This window comes from Monodon monoceros, unplaced genomic scaffold, assembly GCF_005190385.1.
Source record: "Monodon monoceros isolate NGI ecotype Baffin Bay Population unplaced genomic scaffold, NGI_Narwhal_1 Super_Scaffold_9, whole genome shotgun sequence".
NCBI lineage: Eukaryota > Metazoa > Chordata > Mammalia > Artiodactyla > Monodontidae > Monodon > Monodon monoceros.
In genome coordinates, this window is record NW_021703786.1 from 50,618,398 (window position 1) to 50,632,882 (window position 14,485).

A 14,485-nucleotide genomic window follows, 5' to 3' on the forward strand; every position below is an offset into this window, starting at 1 on the left:
AGCCACAACTACTGAGCCCACGTGCCACAGCTGCTGAAGCCCACGTGCCTAGAGCCCGTGCTTCACAGCAAGAGAAGCCACCACAATGAGAAGCCCGCGCACCGCAACGAAGAGTAGCCCCTGCTCGCCACAACTAGAGAAAGCCAGCGCACAGCAACGAAGACCCAACACAGCCAAAAATAAATGAATAAATAAATAAATTTATAAATAAATAAAGTTTTTTCCTGAAGATGGAAATTCCTTCTTAAAAATAAAATAAAAATAAAAAAGAAATCATCAGTGAAATCATGAAAGAAAATTTTCAAAACCAAAGCACACAAGTTGCCATATTGATGGATCCATGGAATTCCCAGAATAGTGAAAGAAAGTAGATTCACATCAAGCAACAACAGAATTAAATTTCAGAACATTGAGATTAATGCTTCAGAGGGGAGGGAAAAGTTATGTATAAGCACCAGGAATCAAAATGACATCGAACTTCTAAACATCACACCAGAAGCTAAAAGGCCATGGAGCAATTTCACCAAAAATTGGAAAGAAAATTATTTAAAACTAGAGTTTGGTACCCAGCCAAACCATCAATCAAGTATGAGGGCAGAATAAAGGTATTTTCAGACATGTAAAGTCCAAAAAACTTTATCTTCCATGTACCCTTCTCAGAAAACTGCTAGAAAATACACTCCATCAAAATGAGGGAGACAATCAAGAAGAAGGAAGAGGAAACCCTCTTGTACTCTTGGTGGGAAGTAAATTGGTACAGTCACTATGGAGAACAGTATGGAGGTTCCTTAAAAAACTAAAAATAGAACTACCATATGAGCCAGTAATCCCACTACTGGGCATATACCCTGAGAAAACCATAATTCAAAAAGAGTCATGTACCACAATGTTCACTGCAGCACTATTTACAATAGCCAGGACACGGAAGCAACCTAAGTGTCCATTGACAGATGAATGGATAATGAAGACGTGGCACATATGTACAATGGAATATTACTCAGCCATAAAAAGAAACGAAAATGAGTTATTTGTAGTGAGGTGAATGGACTTAGAGTCTGTCATACAGAATGAAGTAAGTCAGAAAGAGGAAAACAAATACCACATGCTAAAACATATATATGGAATCTAAGAAAAAAATGGTTCTGAAGAACCTAGGGGTAGGACAGGAATAAAGACGCAGACGTAGAGAATGGACTTGAGGACACAGGGGGGCAGGGAAGGGTAAAATGGGATGAAGTGAGAGAGTAGCATTGATATATATACGCTACCAAATGTAAAATAGATATGTAGTGGGAAGCAGCTGCATAGCACAGGGAGATCAGCTTGATGTTTTATGACAACCTAGAGGGGTGGGATAGGGAGGGTTAGAGGGAGGTGCAAGAGGGAGGGTATATGGGGATATATGTATACATATAGCTGAATCACTTTGTTGTACAGCAGAAACTAACACAACATTGTAAAGCAATTATACTCCAATAAAGATGTAAAAAAAAGAAAAAGGAAGACCCAGATATAGAAAACAGGAGATCCAACACAGAAGAGAAGAACTTCACAGTTCTATTGGTGAAGGGGGATCCTAGGAAGAGAGCTGTACAACCGGCAGAGAGGGAAACTGATATATACTACAGCAGGTCACAAAGCTCTTGGAAAGACTTTTTTTTGAGGGGAGAGGTGAAATTGATAGACTACTTTATATGTCTGAACATTTTAAAAGAGATTTAAAAACTAATGAAGAGCCAGAGGAGAAGTTGGCAGAGTCCGTAGAAAACTAAGCGAATGCAGCTATTAACTATGGGCAAAACAAACAGTTGCATAGGAAAATAAATGTAATCATAACTTACTACTTGAATAAGCTGCAGATCTGTGGGTACCATCTGTGTAGACAGGCATAGTAAAGTTTTTTGCATGATTGTTTTTTCTTTTTTTACATTTTAACTTCATGTAAATTACTGAGGACAGATAGAAGGCAGTGGGGGTGAGTGCACTCGACAGAGGGGTGGGAGAGATAATAATTTAAGGGGGGTGGGGACTTCCCTGGTGGGTCCAGTGGTTAAGACTCTGCGCTCCCAGTGCAGGGGGCCCAGGTTCGAACCCTGGTCAGGGAACTAAGATCCTGCAGGCCACAACTAAGACCCGGAGTAGCCAAGTAAATTAATTAATTAATTAAAATTAAAAAAGAAGAAAACCTTAGGGGGAAGGGTGAGTGGAGGTGCAGGTTTCCTCCCTGTAGCCTGGATCCTTAGCAAGGGGTAGGGCTGTATCTGAAGAGCTGGGAAATAAATGATCGTCTCAGAGGCTGGGCACGTACTCCAATACTGTGTCCTTCACAGAAAGCTGGGGAGGGTACACTAGGTCATGGCTTTTAGAGCCAGACTACTTGGATTTAAATCCCAGATTTTCCACTTATTAGCTGTGTGGTCTTAGGCAAGTTACTTGACTTCTCTGTGCCCCAGTACCCTCACCTGTATAATGGAATGATAATAATAGGATTATCATGAGAAGTAAATGAATTAATGTTAATGTGCTTAGAAAAGTGCCTGCGGGGCTTCCCTGGTGGCGCAGTGTTTAAGAATCTGCCTGCCAATGCAGGGGACACGGGTTCGAGCCCTGGTCTGGGAAGATCCCACATGCCGTGGAGCAACTAAGCCCGTGCACCACAACTACTGAGCCTACGTTCTAGAGCCCGTGAGCCACAACTACTGACCCCGCGTGCCACAACTACTGAAGCCCACGTGCCTAGAGCCCGTGCTCCACAACAAGAGAAGCCACCGTAATGAGAAGCCCGCACCACAAGGAAGAGTAGCCCCCGCACGCCGCAACTAGAGAAAGCCGCACGCAGCAACGAAGACCCAATGCAGCCAAAAATAAATAAATTAATTAAAAAAAATTTTTTTTAAAAGGCATGCCAGGGTTTCCCTGGTGGCGCAGTGGTTGAGAGTCCGCCTGCCGATGCAGGGGACACGGGTTCGTGCCCTGGTCCGGGAGGATCCCACATGCTGCAGAGCGGCTGGGCCCGTGAGCCATGGCCGCTGAGCCTGCACGTCCGGAGCCTGTGCTCCGCAACGGGAGAGGCCACAACAGTGAGAGGCCCACGTACCGCAAAAAAAAAAAAAAAAAAAAAAAAAAAGGCATGCCAGTGGTGTGATTCAGGGAGTCAGACTTGGGCTATCTCCATCCAAAGGAACTTGGGCAGGGGCTGCTGACAAAAGTACTGGGGAGAGACATTACTGAGTTCAACCCTTAGGTAGTCACTGCTGGGGACAGAGAGCAGAGGAAAACATTTCCTATCAAGGTTGCCTAGGAAGGTGGGTAGCAGGGTAGTGGGTGAGAGGCACTTGGGTCCCACTGATTGGCTGAACCCCACTGACCTTCAGCAATCAGAATCCTTTCACAAGGTCATCGGGTGTGAACATAGGGATGGGGGTTAGATTTCTTGTAGACAAGCATCAGCTTGTCTACTGAAGTCTGCACACCTAGAGTCCGTGCTCTGCAACAATGGAAGCCACCACAGTGAGAAGCATGTGTACCACAATGAAGAGTATCCCCCACTCGCCACAACTAGAGAAAGCCCACGCACAGCAATGAAGACCCAACACAGCACCCCCCCCCAAAAAAAGAATCCGCCTGCCAGTGCAGGGGACACATGTGCAATCCCTGGTCCGGGAAGATCCCTCATGCTGCGGACCAGCTAAGCCCATGCACCACAACTACTGAGCCGGTGTGCCACAACTACCAAAGCCCACATGCCTAGAACCTGAGTTCCACAACAAGAGAAGCTACCACAATGAGAAGCCCACGTACCGCAAGGAAGTGTAGCCCCTGCTTGCGGCAACTAGAGAAAGCCCACGTGAGGCAACGAAGACCCAAGGCAGCCAAAAATAAATATATTAATTAATTAATTAATTTAGAAAACACAACACTGTAAATCAACTATAATTCAGTAAAAAAATAAAAATAAACATAAAAAGCATTTAAAAAATAGTGCCTAATACAGAGTAAATGCTATATAAGGGCTAGCAAACACAATTATGTAAATATTGAGTATTAGTCTCACCAAAAGAGTAATGTAATCATATTGAGAGGGTGGGGTAGTGGAAGGGTGTACATGTGTATGAGAGGCCAAGGGGAGAGTTGGACTTCCACCTTTTTTTTTTTTTTTGGTCTTGCCATGCCGCTTGCGGGATCTTAGTTCCCCAACCAAGGATCGAACCTGCTTCCCCTGCATTAGAAGGCGGTTTCTTAACCACCCGACCACCAGGGAAGTCCCTACTCAAACTTTCTGAGTCTGGGTTTCTCATAAGTAAAATGAGGATAATAATACCTATTTTGTAAGGTTGTTTTGAGGGTTAAATTAGCTGATTTATTTATTAACTTTTTATTTTGAAATACCTTTTAGGCTCACATGGAAGTTGCAAAAATAGCACAGAGTGCATAAAGATAAACATATAGATCGATGGGATATAATTGAGAGTCCAGAAACAAACAAATGGTCAGCTGATTTTTGACAGAGAGGAAAGAGTGCCTTTTTAACAAATGGTGCTGGGACAACTGAATATCCACATGCAAAAGAATGAATTTGGACCCCTATCTCACACCACACACAAAAATGAACTCAAAGGGAATCATAGACCTACAGGTAAGAGCTAAAACTGTAAAACTGTTAGAAGAAAACATAGGATTACATCTTTGTGACTTGGGTTAGGCAATGATTTCGAAGATTTGACACTGAAATCACAAGCAATAGAAGAGAAGATTTGATGAGTTAGACTTTATGCAAATTAAAAACTTTTTTGCTTCGAAGAATACCATCCAGAAAGTGAAAAGGTAATTCAAAAAACAGGAGAAAAATTTTGCATATCATATATATGACAGGGAACTTGTATGTAAAATATGTAAATACAACTCAATATTTAAATGGGCAAAGGATCTGAAAAGACATCTCTACAAAGAAAATACATATGTGTTACAACAGGGATGAACCTCAAAAACATGCTAAGTAAAAGAAGCCAGTCACAAAGTGACAAGAGTCACTATTCTATGATACCCTTTATATGAAATACCCAGATCAAGCAAATCTGTAGAGACACAAAGTAGATTAGTAGTTGCCTAGAGCTGAGGAGTAGGAGGTGGGAGGAAGTGGGGAGTGAGTGCTAAGGAGTACAAGGTTTCTTTCGGGAATGATGAGAATGTTCTGGAACTAGGTAGAGATAATTGCACAATTCTGTAAATATACTAAAAAACATTGGATTGTATACTTTAAACAGGTGAACTTTATGGAATGCAAATTATTTCTCAATAATGCTGTTTAGAAAATAGTACAGAGAGTTCCTGTGTACTCTTCACACACTTGAGAACTTCTTACATAACGATAGTAGGACAATCAAAACTAGGAAATTGACATTAGTACAATACTATTAATGAAAACAGACATTAGAATTTTACCAGGTTCTAGAATAATGCCTGGCACATAGCGGACCTTATACAAGTGGTAAGGACTTCACTACAGTGACGATAATGAACATCATGAAAATGATGCTGCGCTTTCTATTGCAGCCAGGTTGATTGGCTGCCTGTTTTCCTAACATGCCATGCTTGTTTCTCTTTCTAAACTCTAACCCTAGTAGTTACCACCACCTGGGATTCCTTTTTCCTTCCTCTTTCTCTACCTCCTCAAATCCTGCATATCCCCCACCTCCATCACATCTTTAATAATGCTCCTCTCTCTTCTTTGAACTATATGAACCTCCACACCAGTCGGTATTTGCCTGGACTCTCCTTTGCATACTTCTCATTTTCTCTTTTGAGTCCCAAATTCCCAACTAGATGAAGAACCTGTATGGGTTACAAGTCCTCTGCATCCTCCATAATAAACTTGGTGTGAGTTCAAACAAACTTATCTGTTAAGTCAAAGTTGTTATCAGAAAATAGGGCAAGAGGCATGAAAATTAAAACAAGGAAGGCAGGAGATGGAGGGCAATTCAAGCAGCAAGACATAGACAGAGCCTGAGGGAGTCAAGAAGCATTTATAGGGTATTCATTATACACTTCATAGGGTAGTCGTTGCCAGAGGGAGAAAATAGGAATGGAGATGGAGGGGGAAAAACACCCGGCAATGTTGTTCCCCAAGGCCTCTTTTACTTTGGTAGGTTCATTGACTAACTCCTCCTTGACATGATAGGCAGGGTTATATACCCTGGCCCCGAATTCCCATCACGGGACATTGTGAGAGCCTGGGTTCTCGTCTACCACTCAGTTTCCTGGGGAGTTCATTGAGGTTGGCTTCCCCCGCCCACCCCCCCGCCCCCGGCGCCCCCACCCCCTTCCCCTCTTCACCCCCCCACCCAACGCTTGATACAATAGTAGGCATTCAGTAAATGATTGTTGAATGAATGAATGAATGCATGAACAAAAGGCTGATTGACTCGGAGTTAATACTGCACCTCAAGTCTACATATATGAGACTAGCCACAGAATAAGGTGCAAACTTCGACAAATTTAGTAAAACTCTGGAAGCCTGGGCTTCTATCGGACGGACGCGAGCCGCTGCTGAGGCCCCAGAAACAGCTCCAGAAACGCGGAAGGCGGGGCTTCCGCCTATTCCGACCACACCCCCTCGCGTCCAAATATTTCCGCCCGTGGATCCGCCCCCTCCGGCACGAATTGCAATTCTAACTGGTGAGCTCTCTAATCCGTCTGAACACGCCAGCGCCTATTGGGTCAACTGCTGAAACCGGGTTGCGCACTTCCTGGCTTTGGCAACGCGGAGGGGACGTCGGCTTGCCGCCATTGCCCTGCCGGGAAGCGGCTGTCTGTGTGAGGGGCTGTAGGGGTACGTGGCGGGCTTTAAGGGCCGGGCTGCGGGAGGCGCGGTTGGGGTCGGGCTGAACGGCCGGAGGGATCGGGCCGGGCTGGACGCACTCTGAGCGAGGCGGGACTGCAGGCCGTGGGTTTCGACGTGTTCCTGCTGCCCCTCTTGCGGGCCCGGGCCCCGTCGTTAATTTTTTTCTTCCGCTGCTCCCCAGATTCTCCGGGTATGGCCGGAGTATTTCCTTACCGAGGGCCGGGTAACCCGGTGCCTGGCCCTCTAGCCCCGCTGCCAGATTACATGTCGGAGGAGAAGCTTCAGGAGAAAGGTGAAGAAAGCGTGCGGGAGCGGCGCCTGGGGGCGGGTGTGCGCGTGCGCGCAGCGGGTTTAGCCCCTTTCCCCGTTTTGGCAAGTGTCAAAACATTAGGTGTTAGTGCAATTATTGGCCCCCACTTATTTTTTACATCTAATCAAGTCTCTAAAACATCTACTTAAAAAAAGTAAAAGCGTCTATTATTTGCAGGCACTGATCCAGACAATGAGGATACAATAGCGAGACAGACAAAACTCCTTCCCTTGCAGGGTTTAAATTGCAATGAGGGAGATGGACAGTAAAAAAAAAAACCTTAATTATGTTATGACAGAAATGGTAGGCAATGATAAATGTGATGAAGAAAAAAAAAATAAAGCAGAGCGAGTAGACAAGAGAATTGTCAGGGAGTGCTTCTGCCCGGTGCCTGCCCTCTGTCATACGTCCTGACAGGAGATTAACCTAGGGCAAGAGACAGGGGTGGTTAGGGTAAGGGTGTGCCGTTCTTTAAACTGAGGTGTCCTTGTAGCCCGGAAATGGCAGCAATTGCAGGCCAAGCGCTATGCGGAAAAGCGGAAGTTTGGATTTGTGGATGCTCAAAAGGAAGACATGCCTCCAGAACATGTCAGGAAGATCATTCGAGACCATGGAGACATGACCAACAGGAAGTTTCGCCATGACAAAAGGGTGTACTTGGGGTAAGGAACATGCTGGAAGTATTTCATTTGGGGTTTGGCGCCTTTCCCTTCTCCCTGTCTCTTACATTTCAGTCCTGGATAGCTGCTCTATCATAATGTTCTGTGACAGCTCATCTGAGTGGTTATCAAAGAAGGGAGAAAATAACTGGAATTTCGTCATAATTTCCAGATCTTCCAGTTTTGCTTTTTTTTTTTTTTTGGTAAATTAATCTTTATTGGAGTGTAGTTGATTTACAACGTTGTGTTAGTTCCTCCTGTACAGCAAAGTGAATCAGTTATACGTATATATATATATCCACTCTTTTTTAGATTCTTTTCCCTGATAGGTCATTACAGAGCATTAAGTAGAGTTCCCTGTGCTGTATAGTAGGTTCTTTTTTTTTTTTTTTAATATTTTTTAATTTATTTTGGTTGCGCCAGATCTTAGTTGCGGCACGTGGGATCTTTAGTTGCAGCATGTGGACGACTTCTTAGTTGCGGCATGCCTGTGGGATCTATTTCCCTGACCAGGGATCAAACCTGAGCCCCTGTGTTGGGAGCACGGTGTCTTACACACTGGACCAACAGGGGAGTCCCAACAGTAGGTTCTTATTAGTAATCTGTTTTATATATAGTAGTGTGTGTATGTCAATCCCAGTCTCCCAGTTTATCCCTCCCCCACTTCCTCTTTGGTAAGCATAAGTTTGTTTTCTACATCTGTGACTCTGTTTCTGTTTTGTAAATAAGTTCATTTGTACCACTATTTTTTAAGATTCTACATATAAGTGATATCGTATGATATTTGTCTGACTTACTTCACTCAGTATGACAATCTCTAGGTCCATCCATGTTGCTGCAAATGGCGTTATTTCATTCTTTTTTATGGCTGAGTAATATTCCATTGTATAGATGTATCACATTTTCTTTATCCATTCATCTGCCGATGGACATTTAGGTTGTTTCCATGTCCTGGCTATTGTAAATAGTGCAACGGTGAGGATCAGGGTGCATGTATCTTTTCGAATTATGTTTTTCTCTGGATATATGCCCAGGAGTGGGATTGCTGGATTATATGGTAGCTCTATTTTTAGTTTTTTAAGGAACCTCCATACTGTTTTCCATAGTGGCTGTACCAATTTACATTACCACCAACAGTGTAGGAGAGTTCTCAGTTGTGTTCTTTATTGCCCTGATTTTTTTTCCTGATCTGGGACTGGAGGTTTTTTGTTTTTTTTTTAAATTTATTTATTTATTTTTGGCTGTGTTGGGTCTTCGTTTCTGTGCGAGGGCTTTCTCTAGTTGTGGCAAGTGGGGGCCACTCTTCATTGCCGTGTGCGGGCCTCTCACTGTCGCGGCCTTTCTTGCTGCGGAGCACAGGCTCCAGACACGCAGGCTCAGTAGTTGTGGCTCACGGGCCCAGTTGCTGCGCGGCATGTGGGATCTTCCCGGACCAGGGCTCGAACCTGTGTCTGCTGCATTGGCAGGCAGACTCTCAACCACTGCGCCACCAGGGAAACCCTGGAGCTTTTAATTTGTCCTGTTGATGCTTTGATAAGATGTCTCTATCTTTGAGTGGGTTAAAGCCCAGAGCAGGACACCTGTACATTCCTGTTTCCTGTAATTCCTAAGTGACCAGAATCTTCAGGTTCGGGGGTAGTTAACTCCTGAGGTCTTTGTACTCTTGTTTTTTCTGTGTCCCCAAGGTGGATGAGTACAGCTACAAATACCTTAGCAGATCCCTTTTCCATTTTTACACAAAAACGTTAGCCACTTGGGCTTCCCTGGTGGCGCAGTGGTTAAGAATCCGCCTGCCAGTTCAGGGGACAAGGGTTCGATCCGTCATCCGGGAAGATCCCACATGCCACAGAGCAGCTAAACCCATGCACCACAACTACTGAGCCTGTGCTCTAGAGCCCGCGAGCCGCAACTACTGAAGCCTGCGTGCCTAGAACCTGTGCTCTGCAACAAGAGAAGCCACCGCAATGAGAAGCCCGCCCACCTCAACAAAGAGTAGCCCCCGCTTGCTGCAACTAGAGAAAGCCCCCGCGCGGCAGCGAAGACCCATCACAGCCAAGAATAAAATAATTAAATAAATAAATAAATTTATTTAAAAAAAAAATGTTAGCCACTTAATGAACTGGTCTAAGACAGCTGTGGAAGTTTTATTTCAAAAATATTTTTGAGGGCTTCCCTGGTGGCACAGTGGTTGAGAGTCCGCCTGCCGATGCAGGGGACGCGGGTTCATGCCCCGGTCTGGGAAGATCCCACATGCCGCAGAGCGGCTGGGCCCGTGAGTCATGGCCGCTGAGCCTGCGCGTCCGGAGCCTGTGCTCTGCAACGGGAGAGGCCACAACAGTGAGGCCCGCGTACCGCAAAAAAAAAAAAAAAAAAAAAAAAAATTTTTGAGATCTGTGCTGTGTGCCAGGGATATAGCAGTGAACAGAAAGTAACGGTCGTTCTGGAGCTTATAGCCTAGTGACATAATAGACAATGGTTAAAGTAAAGTGTGGTAAATATTTTATTATTTTTTATGGAAAGCTACTGTGAGGTAGCCTAAAAGCTGTCTGTTAAGGGAATAGCTGTTGATTTAGAGGGACTGACACCCAGTATTGTGGGACACTGATGTTTAAGAAGCAAAGTGGCACAGCTGGAGGTGGGGAGGCAGAGTTCCTGGTCACGGAGGGCCGGTGTACTAACTTTGGGGGTTTGGACTGTAAGACCGGTTTTCTGTGGAATGTGATACTGTGCTACCTTGTGGCTTCTCTGCATGGTACAGGTAGCAGAACACCTTGTCACTTCGAATCCTCTGTCTTCCTGTTGTTGCAGTGCCCTAAAGTACATGCCCCATGCAGTCCTCAAACTCCTGGAGAACATGCCTATGCCTTGGGAGCAGATTCGGGATGTGCCTGTGCTGTACCACATCACTGGAGCCATTTCCTTTGTCAATGAGATTCCCTGGGTTATTGAACCTGTCTACATCTCCCAGTGGGGGTGAGAAGGGCTGGAACATGGTGTGTGCTGGTGGTGGTTGTGGAGGCAGTGGGTATAAACCGTTATGTGACATTGTCGACTTCCAGGTCAATGTGGATTATGATGCGTCGAGAAAAAAGAGACAGGAGGCATTTCAAGAGGATGCGTTTCCCCCCTTTTGATGATGAGGAGCCGCCTTTGGACTATGCTGACAACATCCTAGATGTTGAACCACTGGAGGCAATTCAGCTAGAACTGGACCCTGAGGAAGATGCCCCGGTGTTGGACTGGTTCTATGACCACCAGCCATTGAGGGACAGCCGCAAGTGAGTGATGGTTGGAGTTACCACTCCTGTGAGGGTTTTGGAACTGAGTATTTTGGAACTTCAGAAGGGGTCCTGGGAGAGCAATGGGTAGTATGGCTTGGCTAGCTAGCGTACCTAGCTGACGTGGGCCTCTTTTTTTCCCTAGGTATGTGAATGGTTCCACTTACCAGCGCTGGCAGTTCACACTGCCTATGATGTCCACTCTCTACCGCCTGGCCAATCAGCTCCTGACAGACTTGGTAGATGACAATTACTTCTATCTGTTTGATCTGAAGGCCTTTTTTACCTCCAAGGCACTCAATATGGCCATTCCTGGAGGCCCCAAATTTGAGCCTCTTGTCCGAGACATCAACCTACAGTAAGTTGGAGAGAGTAGAGATTTTAGGCACCTTGGGTTAAATAAAATCTAATCTTTTTTTAAAAAAAATTATTTATTCATTCATTCATTCATTCATTCATTGGCTGCGTTGGGTCTTTGTTGCTGCACCGGGCTTTCTCTAGTTGAGATGAGCGGGGGCTACTTTTTGTTGCAGTGCACTGGCTTCTCACTGCAGTGGCTTCTCTTGTTGCAGAGCACGGGCTCTAGGCTCACGGGCTTCAGTAGTTGCAGCCCGCAGGCTCAGTAGTTGTGGCTCGTGGGCTCTAGAGCACAGGCCCAGTCGTTGTGGCGCACGGGCTTAGTTGCTCCACGGCACGTGGGATTTTCCCGGACCAGGGCTCGAACCCGTGCCCCCTGCATTGGCAGGTGGATTCTTAACCACTGCAGCACCAGGGAAGCCCCATAAAATCTCATCTTGATCCTTGAGATCCCACTGTAGTTTCCAAACTGCCGAACTAGTGTGCTCATCTTTGATTTTGCACCCTAGGGATGAAGACTGGAATGAATTCAATGATATTAACAAGATCATTATCCGGCAGCCCATCCGCACTGAGTACAAGATTGCTTTTCCTTACTTGTACAACAACCTTCCACACCATGTCCACCTCACCTGGTGAGAGAGCTAGAACCCAGCTGGTGGAAAGGAGAGGTGGGCGTTTAGGTTGGGCCAGGGCAGGAGAACCTTGGCTGACTCTTCTTTCATTTTAGGTACCACACTCCTAATGTTGTGTTCATCAAAACTGAGGATCCTGATTTGCCAGCTTTCTACTTTGATCCTTTGATCAACCCAATTTCCCATAGGCACTCTGTCAAGGTGAGAGGAAGGGACGTTTGACATCAGCTCTTCAAGAGAGACTTCCTGTCCGAGAAGCGTTACTAGATAAAAATTCAGCTAGAGGGAGACATGTTTTCCATCCTTAAGTGTTCCCCTCTAGCTGTAAGCTAACGTGAGAGTTTGGCACTTGGCTCAGACCAAGTTATTGGTATAATCTTGTTTCTATGATTATCCATTTGGGTTTTATCATTTCTCCTCTGGGACTCTATGTGGTCTTATTCTGGTCTGTTTCCAACGTGTTTTTTTGTTTTTTTTTTTTAAATCCTTTATTGAGCTGTAATTCACTACCACACAATTCACCCGTTTAAAGTGGATAATTCGGTGGTTTTTCGTTTATTCACAGACTTGTGCAACCATCACCACAGTTAATTTTAGAACATTTTCATTTCCTCAGAGAGAAACCCTGCACCCATTAGTAGTCACTCTGTTTCCCTTGAATCTTCCTTGCCTAGGTAACTGCTAATCTGCTTTCTGTCACTGTAGATTTGCCTATTTTGGACACTTCATATAAATGGAATCATACAGTATGTGGTCTTTTGTGGCTGGGTCTTAACACTTAGCATAATGTCTTTGATGTTGATCCACGTTCCATTACGTTCTTAACATGAACAGATCTCCTTCCCCAAGCCCAGTTTTTGGAGCTTGGACAGAAGGTGATTGCAGTGTTCACCTCTTCCTGGTATTGGGGGGTCCCCTAGGAGACCTTCTGCTGGTGAGCCAGTTGGGGTATGAGGAGTGCTGCTTGCTTTCCTGGTTGGCCCTGCCTTGTTCTCTGCTCCCTTGGTCCCCTTTGCCCTGGCCCTTCAGGGATTCTCTTGTCAGGCAGCTCAGTTTCCATGGCAGATGTAGCCACTGTACTTGGCCCCAGAGTTTCCCTCTGATCCCAAGTGTCTGCCCACATCAGCGGGAGCTAAATAAACCCTCGGGGGTTCGTCTTTCAGAGTCAGGAACCATTGCCAGATGACGACGAGGAGTTTGAGCTTCCAGAGTTTGTGGAGCCCTTCTTGAAAGACACACCCCTCTATACAGACAATACAGCCAATGGCATTGCCCTGCTTTGGGCCCCACGGCCCTTCAACCTACGCTCTGGTCGCACCCGCCGGGCCCTAGACATTCCCCTTGTCAAGAACTGGTAAGACTTCTACCTGGGGGGGTAGTAGTGGATGTACAGGAGGAAAGACTCCAGCTGGGTGGGTGTACATCCTTCAGCAGAGCGGCTGGGAGGAGAGATGGGCCAGGCTCTGGTGGGCTTGTTTTTTCAGGTATCGGGAGCATTGTCCTGCTGGGCAGCCTGTGAAAGTGAGGGTCTCCTACCAGAAGCTGCTTAAGTACTATGTGCTGAATGCCCTGAAGCACCGACCCCCTAAAGCGCAAAAGAAGAGGTGAGGTGCCCTAGGGCCCCTGCTCAGACTTTTTCCATTCCAGAGATGATCAGGAGTCTAGCTCTCACTCCTTATTCCCACCCCAGGTATCTGTTCCGTTCCTTCAAAGCCACCAAATTCTTTCAGTCTACAAAGCTGGACTGGGTGGAGGTGGGGCTACAGGTTTGCCGCCAGGGCTACAACATGCTCAACCTTCTCATTCACCGTAAAAATCTCAACTACCTGCACCTGGACTACAACTTCAACCTCAAGCCTGTCAAGACGCTCACTACCAAGGTACCCGCGTTGGACCTTAGGGGTCTCCTGGGCTGACGGATAGACTGGCTTTGCTCTGGCCTCTAAGGAGGGCATACATCCAGTCCAGACTATTGCTGGCAAATGTTGTTTCTGTCCTTGGCCTCTTTTCCAGGAACGAAAGAAATCTCGTTTTGGGAATGCTTTCCATCTGTGTCGAGAGGTTCTGCGCTTAACTAAGCTGGTGGTGGACAGTCATGTGCAGTATCGGTTGGGCAATGTGGATGCCTTCCAGGTGAGGCTAGGAATGCCCAGTCCTGGCTCCAGGTGGAGAAGCTGGGTGAAGCCTGGGCTGATCGTGGATCTGGCTCTAGCTTAAAGCCTGATGGGGCAATTGTGTTGCAGCTGGCAGACGGGTTGCAGTATATCTTTGCCCACGTGGGGCAGCTGACGGGCATGTACCGGTACAAATATAAGCTGATGCGGCAGATTCGCATGTGCAAGGACCTGAAGCATCTCATCTATTACCGCTTCAACACGGTAGGACCCTGCCCTCGTATATTCATG

The 14,485-nt window shown here is 46.0% G+C and overlaps 1 protein-coding gene across 1 annotated transcript in view; it reads left to right on the plus strand.

The window, feature by feature from the left end:
- Positions 1-6,688: 6,688 nt before the first annotated feature.
- The window catches only part of PRPF8 (pre-mRNA processing factor 8), a 36,631-nt gene continuing 28,834 nt past the window's right edge, over positions 6,689-14,485 (plus strand). The window contains exons 1-13 of the mRNA XM_029211098.1: positions 6,689-6,829; positions 7,023-7,133; positions 7,645-7,813; positions 10,619-10,783; positions 10,870-11,088; positions 11,234-11,446; positions 11,955-12,080; positions 12,176-12,281; positions 13,244-13,434; positions 13,565-13,684; positions 13,771-13,960; positions 14,094-14,213; positions 14,324-14,458. Of these exons, the coding sequence (XP_029066931.1) occupies positions 7,034-7,133; positions 7,645-7,813; positions 10,619-10,783; positions 10,870-11,088; positions 11,234-11,446; positions 11,955-12,080; positions 12,176-12,281; positions 13,244-13,434; positions 13,565-13,684; positions 13,771-13,960; positions 14,094-14,213; positions 14,324-14,458 (1,854 nt within the window). The 5' untranslated portion in view covers positions 6,689-6,829; positions 7,023-7,033. The remainder of the gene's footprint in view (positions 6,830-7,022; positions 7,134-7,644; positions 7,814-10,618; positions 10,784-10,869; positions 11,089-11,233; positions 11,447-11,954; positions 12,081-12,175; positions 12,282-13,243; positions 13,435-13,564; positions 13,685-13,770; positions 13,961-14,093; positions 14,214-14,323; positions 14,459-14,485) is intronic.